Source organism: Lissotriton helveticus, chromosome 1_1 (assembly GCF_964261635.1).
Source record: "Lissotriton helveticus chromosome 1_1, aLisHel1.1, whole genome shotgun sequence".
NCBI classification, from domain to species: Eukaryota; Metazoa; Chordata; class Amphibia; order Caudata; family Salamandridae; genus Lissotriton; species Lissotriton helveticus.
The window spans coordinates 1,251,657,895-1,251,680,230 of NC_136057.1; the positions used below are offsets into that span (position 1 = coordinate 1,251,657,895).

At 46.7% G+C, this 22,336-nt stretch overlaps 1 protein-coding gene across 5 annotated transcripts in view; it reads left to right on the top strand.

Annotated features, from left to right (window-relative positions):
- The window catches only part of REDIC1 (regulator of DNA class I crossover intermediates 1), an 805,769-nt gene that overhangs the window by 83,143 nt on the left and 700,290 nt on the right, over positions 1 to 22,336 (top strand). For all 5 annotated transcript variants that reach the window (XM_078680043.1, XM_078680023.1, XM_078680053.1 and 2 more), the window contains exon 3: positions 15,708 to 15,849. In XM_078680043.1, the coding sequence (XP_078536169.1) occupies positions 15,708 to 15,849 (142 nt within the window). The remainder of the gene's footprint in view (positions 1 to 15,707; positions 15,850 to 22,336) is intronic.

The window sequence follows — 22,336 nt, forward strand, 5'->3', positions numbered from 1 at the left end:
ACCCCACTTGAGATTATGTGTACCACTAATAGAAGGAATTTTGCATTATTGATTGAACACTGGATGGTAAAAGTTGGTAATCAAAACAATGAATGAAATAGTGTAGATGTAAATGCTTTCTAAATGCTATGATCAGGATGCTAATGATTGAACATGTGCTACGCAAACAACAACAACAGGACGGGTATGCCCAGACGAGGGTCCCATGCTCTCCATGCGACTGGACTGTTCCCATTGGGCGCAGGGTCAAGACAGATTTGCATATGGCTGGGTCCACACTGGAATGGCATGGTGAGCAAAAAACCGATAGATTTAGGCCCAGATCTCTGTACTGGGGTGAATGTATGACATTGTTATGCATTCTGTCCATCAATTGTTCTTTTTTCATTCGTCACCCCGAGTGGGACGGGTATACCCAGACGTTGATTCCCGTGCTTTCCATGCCACTGATGTCAAGCTATCCTGGCTGATGAGTGCTGAAAGCCAGAAACCGGTCCTAGGATGCTTGTTTCCTGTGCATGGAGGACTTGGCCTGGCAGTTCGGGCTGGACTGTTCCATTGAGTGCAGGGTCAAGACTGATTTGCATGTGGCTGGGTCCAACTGGAATGGCGAGCAAAAAAGCGATGGATTTAGGCTCAGATCACTGTACTGGGTGAATGTATGACATTGTTCTGCATTCTGTCCATCAATTGTTTTTTTTGCATTTACCACCCGAGTAGGCTGGGTATACCCAGACGTGGGTCCCGTGCTGTCAATGCCACTGGAGTCAAGCTATCCTTGCTGATGAGGGCTGAAAGCCCGAAACCGGTCCTAGGATGATTGTTTCCAATTCAGGGAGGACCTGGCCTGGCAGTTCGGGCTGGACTGTTCCCATTGGGCGCAGGGTCAAGACTGATTTGCATATGGCTTGGTCCAAACTGAAATGGCATGGTGAGCAAAAAAACGATGGATTGAGGCCCAGATCTCTCTACTGGGGTGAATGTATGACATTGTTCTGCATTATGTCCATCAATTATTCTTTTTGCATTTGTCACCCCAAGTGGGACGGGTATGCCCAGATGTGGGTCCTGTGCTCGCCATGCTACTGGAGTCAAGCTATCCTGGCTGATGAGGGCTGAAAGCCCGAAACCGGTCCTAGGATGCTTGTTTCCTGTCCAGGGAGGACCTGGCCTGGCAGTTCAAGCTGGACTGTTCCATTGAGCGCAGGGTCAAAACTGATTTTCATATGGCTGGGTCCAAACTGGAATGGCATGGTGAGCAAAAAAACGATGGATTTAGGCCCAGATTACTGTACTGGGGTGAATAAATGTATGACATTGTTCTGCATTCTGTCCATCAATTGTTCTTTTTGCATTTGTCACCCCGAGTGGGACGGGTATACCCAGACGTGGGTCCTGTGCTTTCCATGCCACTGGAGTCAAGCTATCCTGGCTGATGAGAGCTGAAAGTCCGAAACCGGACCTATGACGCTTCTTTCTAGTCCAGGGAGGACTTGGCCTGGCAGTTCGGCTGGACTGTTCCTATTGGGCGCAGGGTCAAGCCTGATTTGCATATGGCTGGGTACAGACTGGACCGGCATGGTTAGCAAAACAGCGATGGGTTTAGGCCCAGATCTCTGTACTGGGGTGAATCTATGACATTGTTCTGCATTCTCTCCATCAATTGTTCTTTTTCCAAATGATTGGACCTGGTCTTAGTTCACACTGTCTCTCAATCAGTCACTAATACTAGTCCAAGCATTCCGACTTTTTACAGAAGGCTGTTGCCTATTCAGCACCTAGTTCATATACAAAACAGCCATACCTCAGTAAATAAAGTGCTATTGTACCAACAATGTAAATACATCAAAAAATACATAATCTCTTCATTATTTTTTTTCATGCACACTCAAACAAAAGGACAACGTCATGCATGCCAAACCCTCATTTTTTTTTTTAAACAGTCTTTTATTGATGTTCAGAAAGCATACATTCAACCCTGTGGGCATCATGATGATCAAGATGGGAAATCAGTATGCGGTACAATATTATACAGTAACAAACTTAAAGACCTTCCAAGGGTGACTGCGGGCAAAAGAGGTCTACCTGGGATCTCAGAAGCACATTACTGATTCTCAGCCATCCCCCCACAGGGAATCGGGTATACAGTTAAATTCTTCTTAATGCGTGATCCAGTCTAACATTGTAAATCAACATAAAGAACTCCCGACCCCTTCCCTCCCCTCCCTCCTCCGAAACACCCCAACAGGTACCCCCTACCCCAACCACCCACCCAAGCATGCTGCCGGTCGCTAAAATACTCAGGAAGTCAAACAAAATTCCAGTATCACCATCAAAATTGCTGCCTCGTAGGTCGCAATCTGTAGCGGATCAGGAACACCAGGGGGAAGGTCCCAATACGTTTCTCATCCTTCCCGCCATGCTCTTTACTCCCGCAGGCTGGTGGGGGCGCTCAGAGGGCCTGTACATCTTCCCCCTCATCAAGTGCATTCTCGTCTTCTACAATCGGGTGCATAGCCAGTTCCATGAGTGCCACCCATGCTCGAGCCATTTCCAATGACTTCTCTCTCGCACTATGCCGAGCCATACATAATCTATAGTTCCCTTCACTTTCTGCCCATTTCACCAGCTCCCTATTCCAGCACACTAGAATAGTTCCCTGTCTCGCCTTCCAGTGGGAAGTAAGTTCTCTCTTAGCCAAGACCAACCCCAAATCAATGAACTTGCTGGTAATCTTAGTCTTGGCAGTGTGTGGGAACCAATGTAACAAGCAAACCCCTGGTGTCATGGCTACCTCCAACTCAGTCACAGTCGCCAAAGCAGTTGTCACCCCTCACCAGTAGTCTCCCAACTGTGGGCGGTCCCAGAACATATGGAAAAACCCCGCCCTTTCCTGATTGCAATGAGGAAAAGTGGCTAACTCCCCAAAATATAAGTACATTTCGCCGGGTGTGAGGTAGGCCCTATGTAAGACATGGAATTGGATGAGCTGAAAGCGCTCATTCCGAGAGCTTTTCCACGGCCGCTCAACAATCGCCTCCCAGGGTTTTTCTGCAATGGGCTCCCCCAGATCCGCCTCCCACTTGAGCCGCAATGCCGTCAAGGGTTGACGCACGTCCTGGGTGATCCGCCTATAAAGAAAAGTTACCGCTTTCATAGTTCCCGCTGCCATCACTATATTCTGACAGGCGAGAGATGTGTCAGGCTCCAACAATCCCCTTCGCCAGTGTTTTCTGATAGCTGCTGTCAGGGCCGCATGCAGGAGAAAGTCCCTCCACAGGAGGTCATGTCGCTCCCTGAGATCATTATAAGGGAGGAGGTTGCCATCTTCGTATAGGTCACCTACTGCGGTAACTCCCTCCTCCTCCCGCAAATGGCTCCAATCCCCCCCATGAGGCAACACCTCACACATCCTCAGCGGGATATCGGGCGCATAAGGAGTCTTGACGTGTGTCCTCCTGGCCAGGCGTGCCCAGCACTGCTGCACCTTGCGTAAATCTGGTGGCAGCAAGTCTTCTCTCAATGGCACCCATAGCAGCACACAGGACAAAAGATGCCAACTCGGATCCTACCCCCCTGGTCTTATGGGCACCTAATATGGCCCGCCACCCATTTCGTAAACCATTGGAGCTATGCGGCATGATAATAGGCTTCTAGGTCTGGCAGCGCAAGGCCTCCCTCTGCCCTGGGTCGCTGCACGGTGGTCAGAGCAACCCTTCGTCTCCCAGTTCCCCATAGAAATCCTGTAATCAAAGGATTAAGCTGGGCAAAGAGCTTACCCGGGATCCAAAGACGGAGCGTTCCAAAGTAATAGAGAAACCTGGGCAGGATGACCATCTTCACCAAGGCAATCATGCCTGCAACCGATAGAGGAAGAGTCCCCCAAAAATCAAAACAGGCTTTCGCTCCATGCATCACTCGCCTCACATTGCCCTCCAAAAGGTCGTCATGAGTATGATAGATCTGAGTCCCCATGTATGGTAAACAACGGCATTCCCATGGAACATCCCCTGCCCTCCTTTGGTCTATCCTGTCCGACCTAGTGGGAAACAAACACGACTTGATCCAGTTCACCCGGAGTCCCGCCACCCTCCCTAAGGTCTCCAGCAAGGCCCTCGCTCCCCGAAGGGTGTCCCCAGCATCCGGTAAGAACATGAGGAGATCGTCCGCATACAACGCTATATGCTGCATTTGTCCCTCCACCAAGAGCCCAGGGAAATACTGCTCTGCCCTGGTGTGTGCAGTCAAGGGCTCCATCGCCAGGGCAAACAATGGAGGGGACAATGGGCACCCCTGCCTCGTCCTACTGTACAGGCAGCAGAAATCAAGCCCCCTGTCCTCACCCTGGCAGTAGAAGCACTGTACAGCACCGCCGTCCACTGTATAAAGCGTTCTCCCAAGCCGAATTACCGCAAAACATTAAAAAGGTAGGGCCACTCCAGGCTATCAAAGGCCTTTTCAATATCAATTGCGAAAATGCAGGCCCCTTCCTTATCATAGGTGTCAGATTATAAAATGCACATGAGTCTGCAAACATTCATAGCGATATTTCAAGATGGTATAAATCCGGCTTGATCCGTATGGATCAGTTTCGTAATATGGGGCATCAAACGAATTGCCAGAATTTGGATTAAGATCTTATAGTTAAGGTTAAGCATCGCGAGGGCCCTGTACGAGGAATGATCCTAAGCAGGTTTGCCTGGCTTGAGAAGGGGAACTTTGAGGGCTTTGTGCGTGGAGGCAGGGAGGGTGCCTCTTGCCACGCCCTGTTATAGATCGCCACTAAGCAGGGCACCAGAACGTCGGCCACGTAAAATTGAACGGGAAGCCCATCGGTACATGGTGTCTTGTTTTTGGCCATGTGTTTTATGGCGCTGTGTACTTCACCCGCTTCGATGTCCCGAACAAGAACTTCGGCTTCCTCGACTTCCTCGGCTTCAAGTTGAGGTAGTTCTTCTCTTGGCAGAAACTCCTCATCACCACGGAGCCCAGTACCCAGCCTACTCCGGTATAACTTGGTATAATACTGTAAGAAATGATCGTTAATGCCCCTTTAGATGTAAAGCATCTTGCCTCCCTGGCCTCTCCATACTAGTGTCATCGTCCCTCTATGCGCCGGATTGGCCAGCCAGGCTAGCAATGTACCTGCCTTATCGCGCTCTGTGTGCGCCTTATCCGTGTAGGCCTTATAATCGAAGCAGCGCAATCTCTCGATTTGAACCGCTAGTTCCCCACGAACCCTGCCTGCCTGTCCGGCCGTTCCTGGTGCTCCTTCTCCGAGTCGCGTACCTTCTATTCTGTCTTAAGTACGTCTTGCAGAAACACTTTGCGCACTCCTACTACCTCACCTATGCAGCGCCCCCTAACTACCTACTTAAAAGCATCCCATTCAACCACCAAAGAAGATGCTGTGTTAGCTTAACCATAAAATATTCTTCAATGGCCGATCCACTTGTGACTTGGAACACTGGATCCTCTAATGTATCAGGCCGGAGCCGCCAAGTGGGGATGGCAGGGCGATCCCGCAGCCATTGCAGTATTACCAACAGTGGGTTATGATCAGATGATGTACCATCCCCCCCGTGGACGTCTGGGGAGCTGAGGATCGAGTCCATCCGAACATGTAGGTCATGTAGTGATGAGAAGTAAGAATAGTCCCTGTCAGACGGGTGATGTGCCCTCCAGGTATCAGTCAACCCCCATTGTTGTTGCCAATCCCACCGTACTGCAGCCAGTTTGTTAACCGGGGAATCTGCAAGGGGAGGATGGGAGCGATCCAGGGAAACATCAGTGATGCAGTTGAAGTCGCCCCCCAGGAGCACTGAGCCAGTCAACAAAGGTGCCAACTTCCCAGAGAGATGTGCGAAAAAGGAAGCCGGATCCGTGTTAGGGGCATATGTACTCCCTAGGACGATGTCTCTTCCATCCAAACTCCCCGTCACCACAACATACCTACCTTCAGGGTCAATCACCTGTCCAGTACTCTGAAACGGTACCCCTGCCCTAACCCAGACCAATGCGCCCCATGCAAAAACCGAATATGTGGTACGGAACACCTGCCCCCGCCACCTCCGTTGCAAAGCTAGCCCCTCGTGTTTATTTAAATGCATTTCCTGTAATAGAGCTATCTGCGCCCCACGTCTTCCAAGATCAGCATGAATCTTGTGACAACAAGTAATAGTGTGCATCCCCCTAATGTTCCAAGATGGACACTTAATACCTACGGCGGTACCCATGGCGTGATTATATAAATATTATCTTCCCTATCTCTCCTAGCAGCATGCTTGGACCCACCCTCCCGACCTGCACCCCAACTCCCACTCCCCAGGATAGGTTTCCTTAAACTAGCCCCCATCCAAACTGAAAGAACCATCAACCTTACTCAAAAGGGGTAGTGAGACGTGCGCCGACCTTATGGGACCCAAAGCACTCATGGTAGCAACAGCGTATCTATTAAATGTAGTAGAGTTAATCCGGTAACTTTCTTGGAACAACTTATCGAGAAATCACAAGGTGATATTGACACATGCCTTGAAGCAACTTCCAATGCCTCTGCTATAATTGATGCTTTTTGTAACATTACCACTTCCATTGCAAAGGGCCTTACTACTAAAAGGAAAAAACAAATGTCTGACACAAACCCTAGATGGTTTAACCATCAATGCTCTAAATTAAATAGAGATTTGAAATTGGCATTACAACAACCAAGAGATTACACTAGGATCCGCATAGTGAGGAAAGACTATAGGCAGGCCCTTGCAAAAAGAACAAGCATTTACAATGCAATGGTTTTGCCTTTGTTAAAGTTAGAGCTATTGGCATTGCTCTTGACATTTTTTTTTATTTATGTTTTTTTTAACATAAATAAATGGCTTTGTCATTTACAATAGCAGGGCAGGGCACAGGGAAGGGGGGAGAGGAGAGACGAAGGAGAGCTGCGGGCTCAGGGAAGGGGGGGGCGAGGAGAGACGAAGGAGAGCTGCGGGCTCAGGGAAGGGGGGAGAGGAGAGACGAAGGAGAGCTGCGGGCTCAGGGAAGGGGGGGCGAGGAGAGACGAAGGAGAGCTGCGGGCTCAGGGAAGGGGGAGAGGAGAGACGAAGGAGAGCTGCGGGCTCAGGGAAGGGGGGGCGAGGAGAGACGAAGGAGAGCTGCGGGCTCAGGGAAGGGGGGGCGAGGAGAGACGAAGGAGAGCTGCGGGCTCAGGGAAGGGGGGGCGAGGAGAGACGAAGGAGAGCTGCGGGCTCAGGGAAGGGGGGAGAGGAGAGACGAAGGAGAGCTGCGGGCTCAGGGAAGGGGGGGCGAGGAGAGACGAAGGAGAGGTGCGGGCTGTTGTTGTAATGCTTGCATGGATGAGTTGGTGGATGCATGGATGGGTGCATGCATGGATGGGTGTATGGATGGGTGTATGGATAGATGGATGGGTGGATGGATAGATGCATATATACAGCCAATCCCTCAACAATTTATGCAATCCACCAACCCATCCAACCAACAACCCATCCATGCATCCACCCATACATCCATCCATCATGCATCCATCCACCCACTGTGTCCTACTCCGACCCCTCTAAATATAACTCATTTTTTCTGTATAAAGAGATGACTGTATTCACTAGTAGATGCAGTAGTGTGTGGTGGACTTAGTTTGAGTGTTTGTTTCCTGCACACTCACACACTTCCCCTACACATTCACACACTGCTCACCCTGCAAACTCACACAATGTGCACCCTGCACACTCACACACTGCAGTCACTGTCACTCTGCAGTCACTGTCACTCTGCAGTCACTCTGCAGTCACTGTCACTCTGCAGTCAGTCTGCACTCACTGTCACTCTGCAGTCAGTCTGCACTCACTGTCACTCTGCAGTCAGTCTACACTCACTGTCACTCTGCACTCACTGTCACTCTGCACTCACTGTCACTCTGCACTCACTGTCACTCTGCACTCACTCTGCACTCACTGTCGCTCTCGCACTCACTCTGCACTCACTGTCGCTCTCGCACTCACTCTGCACTCACTGTCGCTCTCGCACTCACAGGCACTCACACTCACTCTGCACTCACTCTGCACTCACTCTGCACTGTCATTGCACTCACTCACTCTTGCACACACTGTCACTCTTGCACGCACTCTGCACACACTGTCGCTCTCGCACTCACTGTCACTCTCGCACTCACTGTCACTCTCGCACTCACTGTCACTCTCGCACTCACTGTCACTCTCGCACTCACTGTCACTCTCGCACTCACTGTCACTCTCGCACTCACTGTCACTCTCGCACTCACTGTCACTCTGCACTCACTGTCACTCTGCACTCACTGTCACTCTGCACTCACTGTCACAAACACGTTGCTCGGGGCATTTGTTGACAAAGCAAAGCAGTTCCATTAAGTGTCAAACAGGTATGGAGCAGGTTTGCTTTCCCATGTATGTCTGTATTTGAGGTGAGTTGCATGAAAAAGATGCATCACCTTATGAAAGAGGAACTCCAATAGCCCCCAGCACCTCCCTTTGCCAGGAGGATGTGAACTCCTACACAGAAGCAGGGCAGAGTCCTCCATGCTGGGCCCTTGGCCCAGGATAGAAGGAGACGCATTCTATGGAGAATGACAATGTGCTAAATGGGGACCCTGCCCCAGACCTGACAAACAACACCTACATCTGACCTCGGGAATTTGTCCTCGGGCCCCAGAGAATAAATCCGACCCTGTCTGAAGCCTTAGGCCGGTCAGCAGGTCGAAAGCAGCAGGGTAGTCATCCCATGCGGATGTCAACAGTGGAAGTGCGCAGTTTTTCTGTCGACCTAAACTTCTACCGCGTGTCCCCTCCACTCCAAAATCTAGGGGGGGAGGGGATAAATCCCTTACGCTTCCTGTTCCCATCAACGAAGATAGTCAGAGCAGTCACAACAAACACACATGGACATGGTCATACACGAGCAGTCACCGGGCAGGAGCTCACACAGACGTGTAGGCGCACACAAACCGGCGGTGTCACCAGTAGCATTGAAGTTTGACAACTCGTCTGGACATCATTTAACAATAGTATTAGACAGGGGGCTTCTTGCAGACAGTCACAGGGCCTCGAGAAGAACCACCCATAGGTCCCCGACAGACGTTCGTAGTCTTTACGGTCTATGGGGGCGGACATTTCCAGTGTCCTGCGGATCCTGCTTTGGAGGTGTTTATGGGATGGGGAAAGAGACGAACACCCCCACCCTTTTTTTTTTATTCAGTCTTGGTACACGCACTCTTCCTGCGCGCTGGGTTTGCCCTAGTTGCCTCCAAGTTATGAGCACGAGGGGCAAATATGAGTATATCCAGACCATTCAATCCTTGGCCTCTATTTAGAAACAAGAACCTCCCCCCCGCCCCCCCCCCCACACACACTTCTTCGGGCAAGAAAGTCGTGCCATTTCCAGGGAATTCCAAGGTTAGGAGACTCAGACGACTGCTGACATGACACCGTGCCAGCCCCTCCGCCTCGCCTCCTCCTGCTCTTCCTCTTCCTACCTCACCGGATCGTACCCGCAAGAACCTTATCTGTTTTGGGAGTCGCTGGGCCTCAACCCTCCGCGCTGCCAGATGTTCCTCAATGCCACTCCCTTGCCTACATGTTTGTTGTCCCTGGCCCTTCGGATTGTGGCAAGCCCTCAGCCCACCCTCCCACCCACTCTCACGTGACCAGCCCCTCTGACCACCCTCCTACCCACTCCTCCAGAACCCAGTTTGTCCGCCCAGGTTCCCAGTCACGTAGCAAGCGTGACACGAACTATAGCTTAAGTGAAGAACATTGCCTACGAAAGTCCGCGCTATATAAAATTGCATAAATAAATAAAAAAATAATCACCAGTTGCTTTACACACGTACACACTAATTTTGTTATGCACAGGCAGATTAAGTGATTTGCTCAGAATCACAGGCTGTTGAGCGTCCCTGCCGAGACTCGAACTCTGTTCTACAGCCAGACAACCATGTAAAATATATTTATATGTGAATTACACTGTTTTATTATCGTACAAGCAATGGTTTCCAACCTCTTAATCCGCATAAATAGTGTCCTCAATTAAAATTATTGGCATCATCTTCAGGGTTAGCCTCATTTTAATGCATTTGCGATTTCAACCAATGGCAGAATTAGAAAGAAAAATTACATTTTCGGAACATAATATAAAACATCTTCAGAGTTAGGTTAGCATGTTATTCTTCTCCAGGGTGACCCACACATATACACGCTGATGCTGCCGATTCTCTTGCTGTCAGGGCGTTTTCTCTCATGGTTTAATCTTTCTTCCTCTCGCGCACATTTCATCCTTTACATTCACTGTCACGCTTTCCTCTGTCCCGCTTACACACTTTCTCACAAACTCACTTTTTTTTCATTTTATTCAAGCTCACTCACACACCCTTCCACCTGAGCGCATCTTTGTATGTAATATATACCCTTTCACATCTTTTTATGTAATATATACTATATTATGTAATATATAGCCTTTCACACTTCCCCATTCCCTCGGAACCCTGCTCTCTCACACGAGCGCGCGCCCACACACACACTATAAACCAAATCTAGGCATCTCTATACCCACAATTATAATGAAAAAATGCCAATTTAAAACGTATGGTATTTGTCATTTAATGGCACACGTTGGCATTTAACAACTGTCACCACGAAGCAATCTACAGAGCCCGGAGCCAACATTCACCAGAGCTAATAGTAGTAAGAAACGTAGGTGTGCAGCACTACAGAAAAACGGGAAAGAAGGGGAAATTGTAGGCGCCATATGTTTCCATGCTGCTGTATGTTGTGGTGTCTGAGGATGCCTTACTTAGTGTTCATTCGATTGATGCGCTGTAAACACTGATCCACTCTGCTTCGGAGAGAGAGTAGAGCTGGGCCAGAGCCGCCCTTTACATGCCATGATCGCCGGCGGCCACTAAAAGGCCAGTGGGGCTGGGAACTCGTTAGTCACATATCAGGGTCGCATCCTTGAAAACGCCTGGCAGGGCTGTGACTAGGTCGGGTTGCTTCTAGCAGACTGCTAGGGGGCGCCTGATGAGCAGATGGCGTGTGACTGACTCTTTCCCAGCCATCCCAGCTGTTGAGAAACACCAGCCTGTCTGGATTTGGGTTACTCCGCTGAAAGCAGCCAAATGGTGGACCATGGTGTAAAAGCGACAACGCCCGAGTATGCCAACTGGCCAGTGTGTATACCTAGGCTAAGCGCTTTATCAAATCATTCAACAAATTATGTGGTTTTAAAATGCTCATCTGCGCCTAGATACCACGGCCCCTGACGGCCAGATAAGGAGCTGTGTGGGATAAGCGGGTCTGCCTTTGATCCCTTTCAGGTCCTTATCGGGCTGATAGAGGCCTGTGGTGCGAGGTGTCAGCCTCACACTGCGCCCTGCCCAGGTGACACCTCTGATAGCGATGCGGCGCAGTACCGAGACCCGTGCTCGTCTCAGGGTTAGGCCTCGATGAGATTAAGGCCAGGAGATAGCTCCGTGGGTTAAAGCACCTGCTGCCACTAGGTCCACATAGCCTTTTGTCTTTCCTAAACTGAAAAACAAGCGTGCCGGTGAATAGTTTATTACAAATGAGTTATGCCTCTGCCAGGGTCAACTGACACCGATAAAGGCAACCCCCCTAACCAGAAACTTTACGGTACCTCAAACAGTTAAAGGGACACCCAGCTAGCGGAGGCTCGGCCGGCTGGGCCAATCCCAGCGCGGCCCTGGCTGGAGGCACACGGCTGCTTCCTTCGGGCCGGATCTCGCTGCGGGCAGCATCTCCGGTCTCCCTCACAACACGGGAGACCGGCAAGGCAGGAAATGGCTTCCCCAAGGAAGGGGGAAGCGAAACCACGTCCTCCCGGCCCCGCCCACAACCAGGCGGCGGGCCGGACATCTTCTTCCGGTGTTTCTAATGCGAGGCACACGGCTGCTTCCTTCGGGCCGGATCTCGCTTCGGGCAGCATCTCCGGTCTCCCTCACAACACGGGAGACCGGCAAGGCAGGAAATGGCTTCCCCAAGGAAGGGGGAAGCGAAACCACATCCTCCCGGCCCCGCCCACAACCAGGCGGCGGGCCGGACATCTTCTTTCGGTGTTTCTAATGCCGGACCAGATTCGGGGGCGTTCCCGGCTTTCGGCTGACGTCGCGTGACGTCGGCAAAAGCCAAAGAATCTCGGGAACGCCCCCGAATCTGGTCCGGCATTGACGGACAGGCCCCTCGTCCAATGGCTAGGCTCCATTTATGGAGCCAGCCAATGAATGACGAGGGCCGACCCAAGCCACACTACAGTTCTCATCAGGTTTTCGCCTGCGCGAAAAAGATGCGCAGAGCGCATCTTTTCGCCAGGCAAAACCTAAAAATAGAGATACTTGAAGGGGCGTGGGAAATGTTAACCCAAGCAGCAGTCATGAATGACCAAGTGCTGTTTTGGAAAACTGTAAATCACCCTTTTTTAATGAGAATACTGTATCAAATATCGATACAGTTATTTCCCCGGAAGCCTGGGTATCACATTTCGGGCATATGTTTAACCCAGAGAATATAAAAAGTGCAAATGTCAATGTAGATAATTTTATAGTTATAGAACCGGCTGGAATGGCATTAATAACCAAGGAAGAGATAAAAACTGCATTGTCTAATATGGCCTTCTGGATTCCTATTTTAAAGAACACCTTTAATGCAACCCTAAAATGTGTCTTGCCTGCAACATGGATAGAGAGCATCATCGTACCTATTTTTAAAAAAGGGGACAGGGGAATGGCAAATTGTTACCAACCAATATCTCTTTTAAAGTGATGGGTCGTATTATGTTAGAAAGTCTCGAAAAATGGGCAACAGAATGTAATATTTTATCAGATGCCCAGTATGGCTTCAGAAGAGGTATTGGTACAGTTGAACAATGCCTGAATTTAGATTTACTAATAGGAAAATACACCCTAGCAAAGGAACGGGTGCTACATCTGTGCTTTGTAGATTTAACTAGCGCTTTTGATTTGGTTAACCACCAAACGTTATGGCAAACTCTAAAGGATCATGGCGCACCCATAGAAATCATCAATTACCTGTCCCAAAGCTATAATTTTTTAATTGCTAGGGTACATTATGGGAAAAAGGGAGAATGTACATCAGCTTTTAGAGTTTTACGTGGCATAAGACAAGGTTGTTTCTTAGTGCCTTTTCTATTCTCCCTTTATATTAATAATGTAGACTCTTTTTTATAATCATTACCAGCAGATTCACAAAAAGTGGGTACACGCCCGATACCAGTCCTTTTATATGCGGATGATGCTGTCCTAATTTCTAGGACATCAAAAGGGCTGCAACTTTTAATTGACAACTTCGTTAAATTCATGACTGAGAAAAGTTTACAGTTAAATTAAAAAAAAAACTTTTGTGATGACTTGTGGCAAAAATAGATCCAAGATCAAACAACACCAAGTCGACGGAGTTGTCACAAATAGAGTCTCTACTTTTTCCTACTTAGGTATGCTTTTCAGTAATACAGGCAAATGGAATATGCAAATAAAGTTAAATAGCATGACATTTTTAAAAGTAACAGAAAGTATGTTTAGATTTGCTACTAAACTAGGTAACAAGCCCATAAAAGAAATATTAGCCCTTTATCGTAAGTGTATTACTGGTGTTTGCTATGGGGCCGCAATTTGGGGGAGAACATCTTTTACCACATTACAAACCTTAAAAAACAATTTTTTTCAAAAGACTGTTGGCAGTCCCCCAAGGCACGGCAAATCATATAGTACACAAAGAGATATTGGCCCCATTTTTAAGCGATACAATACATTTAGCGGGCTTGCTCTTGTGTCAAAGGATATGGTCCAAGGATGAACCTAACTTCTCGAAAGAAATTATAATGGATTGTCTGAAACTTGATAGAAATAGGAAAATCCCATGGCTGGAGCATATCTCAAACCTATTACTTTTCTGCAAATTTGATTTTGATTATAAGAACCCCCTAAATATCCAAGTTTTTAGTAAAAGAGATTTGAAGACAAGTTACCTAAAATTCGCAGAAAACCACAGAGATAGAGTTGACATTTTAAAAGGAAGTCTTGTGTCCTATCACGATCGGATGACTGTGTCTGGTTTACCTGTATACTTAACATTGATAAAAAATATACAGCACAGATTTTTTTTAACAAGGTTAAGGTTTGATACATTACATTTTTTAGTAGTATTTCCAAAGAGGAAACCATGGAATAACAACCTACCTAAATGCCCATGTGATGGAAGATCTGCACAAACAACTACGCACTCTATCCTTTTTTAAAAATTTTATATGGATATACCGAAAGTGTTTTTAAAACCTTTATTCTTATCAAATAGACTTTTTAATCATAACCATGCTTATAGATTTATTTGTAATCTGGGAAATGTAAAAATTATTATCTCTGTCATTAGATACATTCAATGCGCAATTAGAAAAAGAGAAGATTATTCCCATCTGGAAGCATTATTATATGAGAATGAAAACGATATAATCTAGGCTTTATCAATACAAAACAACAATTAGTCAAAGTTTTAAAATGATTTTTATATATTGGTTTTTATAGCAATTTGCTTCCTATGATAGAATTTCTCAAATTAAATAATGTTTTACTATTTCCTATATTTTATGATTTGTGATTTTTTATGTGAATTGTCGCTGTATGAATATTGTGCTTTTATGGTGATTTTTACATGCACCAAATTTGATTTGATTTGATTTTGACATTCCCATGCGGGATGGGCTATTAGGGGCACCCTTTAGTACAGCAGGATCGATTGCAACGGAGGGAGGCCACAGAGGAGCTCCGAGGACGGCTTCCTCCTACAGCTGCGTCAGGCCACGCCCCCCATGCACACCAAACCCTAATGGGAATATAAATTGTCCATTGTAACAAACAATGAAATGCCACAATTTTGAAAGGCAGCCCCCCAAGCAACGGCAGACCTTTAAAAGACATGAAGTAAGGTATGAAAGAGGCTACCTCAAAGCCGTGTTTGTACTTCTTATGGTATGTTCTAGAAGGATCAATGACCAGAGTTCTCCCTGAAAGCCAAAGATTTCTGTATGTAGCCAAACGTGGTCTCACACTGACAAAACATCACCTGTCTTTCCTATAAATGTTTAGGAAGTCACAAATGTGCCGTTGTAAGAAGGGTTTCCACTGTGATCAGGTATCTTTAGTAATGAAGATGTAGAAGAGACCTGAAGTACTTTCCACTGCACGGTTTGAGTAGACAGTGGTGCTGCAGGCTCCCTTAAAGGATCAGTTTACCATCTTTTAGCCTTTTGATGCTTCCTGTTAGCTTCATTACCTTTATTTTCTTACATTCTTCTATTACAAAAGGTTGTTGAAATGTGTTCAGTAATATTCAGTGTTCGCTTGTGACATTGTGACTTTTTTGTTAATTAAAAAATGAATGAAATTCTGTTAGCTTGTAGGTTGCTTGAACTAGCCATGTCAAACTTGAAAATTGATAACATTAGTTACAAGATCAGATCTATTTAAATGCTTTCTGTTCATCTCAGTGTAATTTTAATTGTCTCAAGACGTTTTAGCATGCACTGTTACAAAAAATATACCTTGCAAATTAACAGGCAATAAAGGACTTGCCTCTTAGTTTTATATGTAATTGTCTCAGAAGGATGTTGCACATCTAGATTACTATTCTATTTTTTTGCAGGAATTTTTTGAAAAAAGGAAGCTAATATCCAAGATGAAGCTTTTGGAAGTTTCTCTTTCCCCATCCAGAAATTCTGCAATTAGTCTTGATCTCCTTAACCTTTATGTTGTTAATCAGATAGCATCTAAAAAAGACAAATCTGGTAAGTCTATTTGGTTTCGCTCACAGTTTGCAAAGCACGCTAAGAAAGTTTTGGACTCTTTTCACCATAAAAAATATAAAATAATTGCATTTTTTAACAAATGTAATTTTAAAGTACGCACATAAAGATATCCTGGATATCTGCCTTCAGCTATATCTCCAGAAAAAGGGTAATTTTAAGTTGAAAATCTCACATTGAAAAGAATCCAATCTGGATTTTTTTTAAATCTGCTGTAGGTGTTTATTATATATATTTGGTTGTGACAGTGAATTCAGCATATTGGACAGCAAGAATCATCTAATCCATGTACAACATTGGACATCAGTGGAGAACATTTCTCCGGCATTGGATCTTTCATATATTCACCTGCTTGAATGATTCCCCGTCTACAAGCTGCAAATCGCTGGTAATCTAAAATTGCAGTAAACTGGGTTAAAATGGACAGAGTCTTCCACAACAGTTCTTGTTTAGTAGCATATCCATCTCATTTGCAGCAACCTGAGCTTCAGTCAGTGAGGTGGAAGTCCTAGCTCTCCTACTCCCCTTAGAAGCCATTATAGCTCATATTTCTACCACACAGCTAGTTTGAATGAGTCCCCAAGCAGAGCTCTGCCCTATCCTCTCAATTACCTTATCTGGTTCCTTTTTCTGGTCTACCCTGGGACTGAACCAACCCTATCTTAAGCTTTCAGAGTACTAGGAGTACTTTTTAGGGTAAAATCTTTGTTCTGGTCCTGGGAAACTCTTTTTTTCTCTGTCACCAGCTGTCATCATGACGTACAGAGACAAACAGTCTCTATACAAATCTTGTTATACCTGTGGACAGAAAATTATTTATACTGATTGTCCACATGAAAAGTGCATTTATGGCCTTTATACTACTCTTAAATCTTTGTACTGCGATATATATGTAAGACTTTTCCTTCCAAGACTGTGAAGGACAGGGTGAGTAAGGATGTTGGCAGGATACTCCCCAGTAATGGAGCGCGTTATAAAATGGTTTAAAGTAAAGTAAAGTAAAGTATATCTATTGGCGAGTGTTGCTCGAATATAAATTTACCTTGAAAAAGCAAAAGACAAGAGGTGTTTGGCAAGACCGAACAGTTGGCTTAATTAAACACTTCGGCTTGGAGCACAGTTACAGGAGTGGGTCTAAGGACTGTCTCATAGCACAGTCAATATGAACAAGGTTTTATACATTCCTTTGGGTATCATAAAGTACTAGGGTCAATTCTTTTTTGGTAAAAGAATGCAGGCCTTGTCTGTGGGGTGAGAAATAAAGGCCCCTGATAACAAGTGCAGGTGGACCTTGTCCGTTCGTGGACACAATGGGGGCCAGAGTGTAAGGTGTCCAGATGTCTGGCATGAGGGGCGCGTGATCACTATGTGTACTGTGTGTGCTGTGTCCTGGTTGGCTATGTTTTCCTAACTTCATGTGGCATCTGACTTCGTTGTTTTTGGGAATGCGTGCACCTCTCTGGCCATGTTTGGTTTATTGGGGCCAATCTCCCTGGACCATTGTGTTTTCTCTGCACTTAGCTGGGGGATTGACCTGAGTTTACTGTTCGCGTTTTTGTCTGCCGGCTACGTGACACCCCACCTGTGACCTTTAAATCAGTAAGCTCAGGCCTAGGTTGCAGAGCCTGCCTGACCAAGTATTTCTGAGTATCGGTTGATGGAGAGTTCATGACTGGCGAGTTTGGAAATAGTGATGCGATTTCGTTCTTATGTGCGAATGTATCATTATAAACAATGGCATGGATTCTACCAATATTAACTTTCCCCCCCTAGTTGAATTTTCAACTACGTTATCTAATTCATACCTCATGACAATCACATTATTGGGGACTGCTTGTTCTTCAGTTTTGAATAGTACTATTTTCCTAGTTACTTGCATTCTACTCAATTTGAGGACTGTGTTTTTACAGCAAGAACCCTCCACTTGCAGAAAACCAGTCAAAAAACAATAGAAATATGAAAATGGGCAACAGTGACGTGAACAGACCGGTCAACCACTGAGGGTGCCAGGAGAGCCAGTGCGAAAACCACTTCTGCTCAGTTGCCTCCGTCCTCATGCGTGTCTCTTTGTAAATGGTGCAATGCTTGGATGGCAAAAGTAAAAGTCCTGTTGCCCATGTCATTGTCTGGGATAAATGTGCAGCAGGACGCACTGATCTTGGCTCACACCTCTTCCTTAATTGCGGTCATTAACTCCAACACATATTGATGTTGCGTTACCATGAGACGGATGGCTCTCGTTTTTTCTTTCATCGCATTAGTTTGAGCTCAGTGCTGTTCATCATCATTTTGAACATCTCCCACCTGGTTATTTGTAACCAATGGGCGTTCACTTTCGTCTGTATGGTGAAGAAGGGTATGGCCCCTCCCGCGTTTAATTATGTGTTAGAAAACAGTCTAAATTGTTCCGGAATGTCCTTGTACTGAGCCTAGCCAAAATAATCAGCTATTCTTTTTTCTCAAGCCTGAGTAGTTTTCTTCTTTAGCGGGTGTTGGTGCAACTCTGACAGATCTTCTTTGGAAATGACCATGGTCGGGGTGTGTATAGTGACGAGAGAGCAGTGGACACGCCATCCGTGTATGAGCTGAGAGTAGGCAAATTTGCTGCATTGTCAATACATATCAATCAGTGTGGAGGTGCCCCATTGCATGTCCGGATTGTACAGTATTGTGCCACAGTTTTCATTTGTTCCCAGTGGAACGGTTCCTTTACCCCTGAGACACAAGAAATAAAGTGAGAGTTTCTGTACAATTAGGATTGTCCTTTCCCTTCTAACCACTTATATCTATTCACCTCAGTATCCCAGATTTCCTGATATGGGTTATCTATGCTGTTGTTCAGCCTTTTCCTACAAGACTTATTTCCCTTTGCATCAGCGAGGTGCATGGCCCTAAACTGGAACTCCATAATTGAGGTGTATTTGTTATTTAAGAAGACAGCCCTTGATATGCTAGAGGCCACCCTGGGACCACAGATGGAAGCGGGAGTGGACGTGTTTGTGCATTGATGTCGTGATTTTGCTACCTCCAAGAATCTCTTCTCTGGAAAGTCTCATGGCCAAACAGTATCCTCTCCTACGGTGCCCCTCCTACGCGTCCAATCTAGTTGCGTATGAATGTCGCTAGGCTTGGTGAAAAGATACACTGCTGTGGGATTGGTCTTGTATCTGGTCAGATGCTCTACTACTCAATGGGTTACTACTCTGTTGGGTTGTATTTTAGCCCTAATCCTACATAGTTAGAGGTGAAGAAGGTATTTCGCTTTTTCGGGGGCTACCTCTGGGGACAAGTAAAGCCTGTCTGTGCCTACTGCGAACAGACGTAAAATGACCCGGCTGATGTCTTGGAGCCCACGGCAGTCATATGCTGTTACCATGTATTGTGTAAGAGTGCGCTGTGTAGTACGTGTGAATGCTAATGTTGGGTTTGGTGTCATTTTAAATGGTATGGGAGAGGTCCCCACGCAAGCACGATGATGGCTTTGGGGTGGACTCCATTAGACGAGGCAGTTCTGTGGTGATGAATGGATGCGGCAACACCCATAGCAAACAGAGGGTATACAAATATACAACAATGCATAACTTAGTGAATATTGCAGGTCTTGTGATAAATCAAGGGGAGATGTCTGCAGTCCTCTGGTGATGGGGGGGTTTCTTGGTTTTGACTGTTCAGGATAAAATGTTCACGGCACAGTTCTTGGGGGGGTGGGGGGTTTGGGGTTTGCAGTGGAAGGTTTCAGCGGCATGTCAGAGAGATGGACCCATGCATTTTTTCCTTCTACCTTGTGCGTGGTTGGTGTTGTGAAGACTACTCGTTAGGGCCCTTCAAACCTGGCTTGTTTCCACTTCCTTACAAAATTGTGAATGTGGACTGCTTGTCCAGGTTGAGGGGCTTGGTATGGTAGCTTGGCGGTTGTGCACTTGGAGATTCGGTGGTGGACCTGCTTAGAAAGGAAACTGGCGGGATTGGTTAATTCAGGGGATATACATGTAATTCGTCCCCTGATGCTTGAGAGCTAGCCTCAGAGCTTAATTTGATCTGAGTTTTTAGGATGGGCATCCCAATCAAGCTACGAGCCTCGATCTGTGTGGTGTGAGGTGGTGATCGCTGCTGGTTGTGTTTCTCAGCGCAAACCATGCTAGGGGCAGACCGTGGAGCAATTTCTTAAGGCTGATGCAAATTGTGCTTATTTTATTTTTCAACGGATCTTTGTGACTCTCTCAACAATGCCGTTGCTTTGGGGGCGATACACGGAGGACAGTTTCTCCAGTATTGAATCTCTTATAGATTCACATGCTTGAATCATCCCCGTTGTCAAAGTTGGAATCCCACTGTATCTTTATAAAGCAGCAAATGACATAACCACAGGCTACAATGCAATGAATAGTCACTGCAATAGTCTTATCTATATCCTTTTTGTAAAAATGAACCAAACTTCAACCATAAATCAGACAAGAGCACTCTTTAGAACACTTCCAAGAGAGGCAGAGTCCCTCAGATTTTCTACTGCATGTCGTGTGTAAGGGGGTCTCCCTGAGCTCTGCTTAGTTTCTTCAGTTTTTTTTCTTCTGATACCATGTTGGAATCTTCTATAAAAGGACTCTTCAGATTATTGGTTCTTGTGGTAAGAAGAGATTCCATGCTGAGGATCCTCATAACGATTGTAGTTATTGCTTATATCCGCACCATAAGGTGAATGACTGCAGATTTTGTAGAACCTTTTCAATTAAAACCCTAAAGGATAGAGAGGGGAGGTTATTATTATGGGTACAGAAACTTCAATCAATCAGAGTTTGTAAAGCGTAGCTACTCACCCGTGAGGATATCAAGGCGCTGTGTGTGTGTGTGTGTGGGGGGGGGGGGGGGCACAGCTTATCAGACTAAGTGCTGAGTTCATCCAAAGAGCCAGGTCTTATGTCAGAGAGGGTGATTTCCTGAGTTACTTGGGCAGGGTGTTCCATGTCTTGGAGGCATGGTAGGAGAAGGACATTCCTACGGTTGCCAGGGAAAGGTGGGCAGAGTGGAGGTGTCTGCTGGGTATTTGGAATGTGAGGTGGTGATTCAGGTATATGGGTCACACGTTGTGAAGGGCCTTGTATGCGTGGTTGGGGAATTTGAAGGTTATTCTTCTGTCGACTGGGAGCCAGTGGAGGTTGCGGAGGTGTTGAGTGATGTGGCTGCGATGGGGAATGATGAGGATTAGTCTTACAGCAGTGTTTTGGACATTCTGGAGTCTTTGGAGAAGTTTCTGGGTGACGCCGGCAGATAGTGCTTTGCTGTAGTCGAGTCTGCTGCTGATGAGAGCCTGGGTGACTGTCTTCCTGAGACTCATGTTGTCTCTGAGGAGGAAGATAGTGCAGCTCCCACACCTTTCATGAAGTCAAAGAAGAGGGCAAAGTCTCAAGAGTCACCAGAGACCATAACAAAGCTTTTAAAAAGATGCACCTCACAAAAGAGAGTTTCTGATGGATACTTCTGCCTGTGGATTCCTCATCTTATGATTCCTCACCTTATGAATACCCCCTGCGCCAGCATTCGGCGGAAATTCTTTCCTAGCTTTCCAACGTTGACGTCACAATAGCATGGCTCCGCTCGCGACACCGCATGACGTCATCAGAGCCACAAAAGGACCTCGTCGGCGTCGGTTCCCTTTCTTCAGCGCCGTCGACGCGTAACGGTTTTTGTAGGGGCTCTCCATTTTCTTGATGAAAACTTTGTATCCTTGTTGATTCCTGATGGCTACTTCTAGGAAGACTGGGTTAAAACCCTGCAGAGAGTGTGTCGCGCATATGTTGATTACGGACCCGCATGAAGATTGCCTCTGGTGTTTATCGTCGGACCACGACGTCGAAGAATGCCGAAGCTGCAGGAAAATGAATCCTAAGGCCATTAAAGAGCGTGAAGCTAAACTGTTTATGGCCAAAGCCGCCAAAAAGGAGAAGAGGGGTCAAAAGAGGGCGAATTCATCATCGTCCCATACGTCGAAGTCAAGAAAGCATAAGAAGTCTAAGAGGAGACATGGCTCTCAGCGCCATTCTTCGAAGTCCAGGGCTTCGAGGTCGAGGTAGCCGATTCTTGCTGAGCGACTTCGCAGAAAGTACTTTGTTTCTCCATCTCCATCTCCTCGGGTGACGCCGGTTCCATCTCCGGTTCTGGGGTCGCTGGCTGCGAAATGCTCTTCGATGGTTCTTCGATGCATGAAGGCTCTCCGGCTCCTGCGATGTCTCCGTTGCTTAGGGAGTTGTCACCAGGTCAGGTGGCTTCACCTGTACGGGCGATGTCCCCGGCTCCGCAGCCTCCAGTTCGATCTCAGGACGGTACGGATCCATATCCTGCTTTTCCTGCTCCTGGGTCAGACTCTTCGCATTTTCTTAGTGCCATGTTTGGTTTGACATGTTGCCAGGGCCTCTGCTCCTTCCGGTGCGCCTTCGGGCCCTGTGGGTCCTTTAGCCTTTAATTTGGGTGTTCC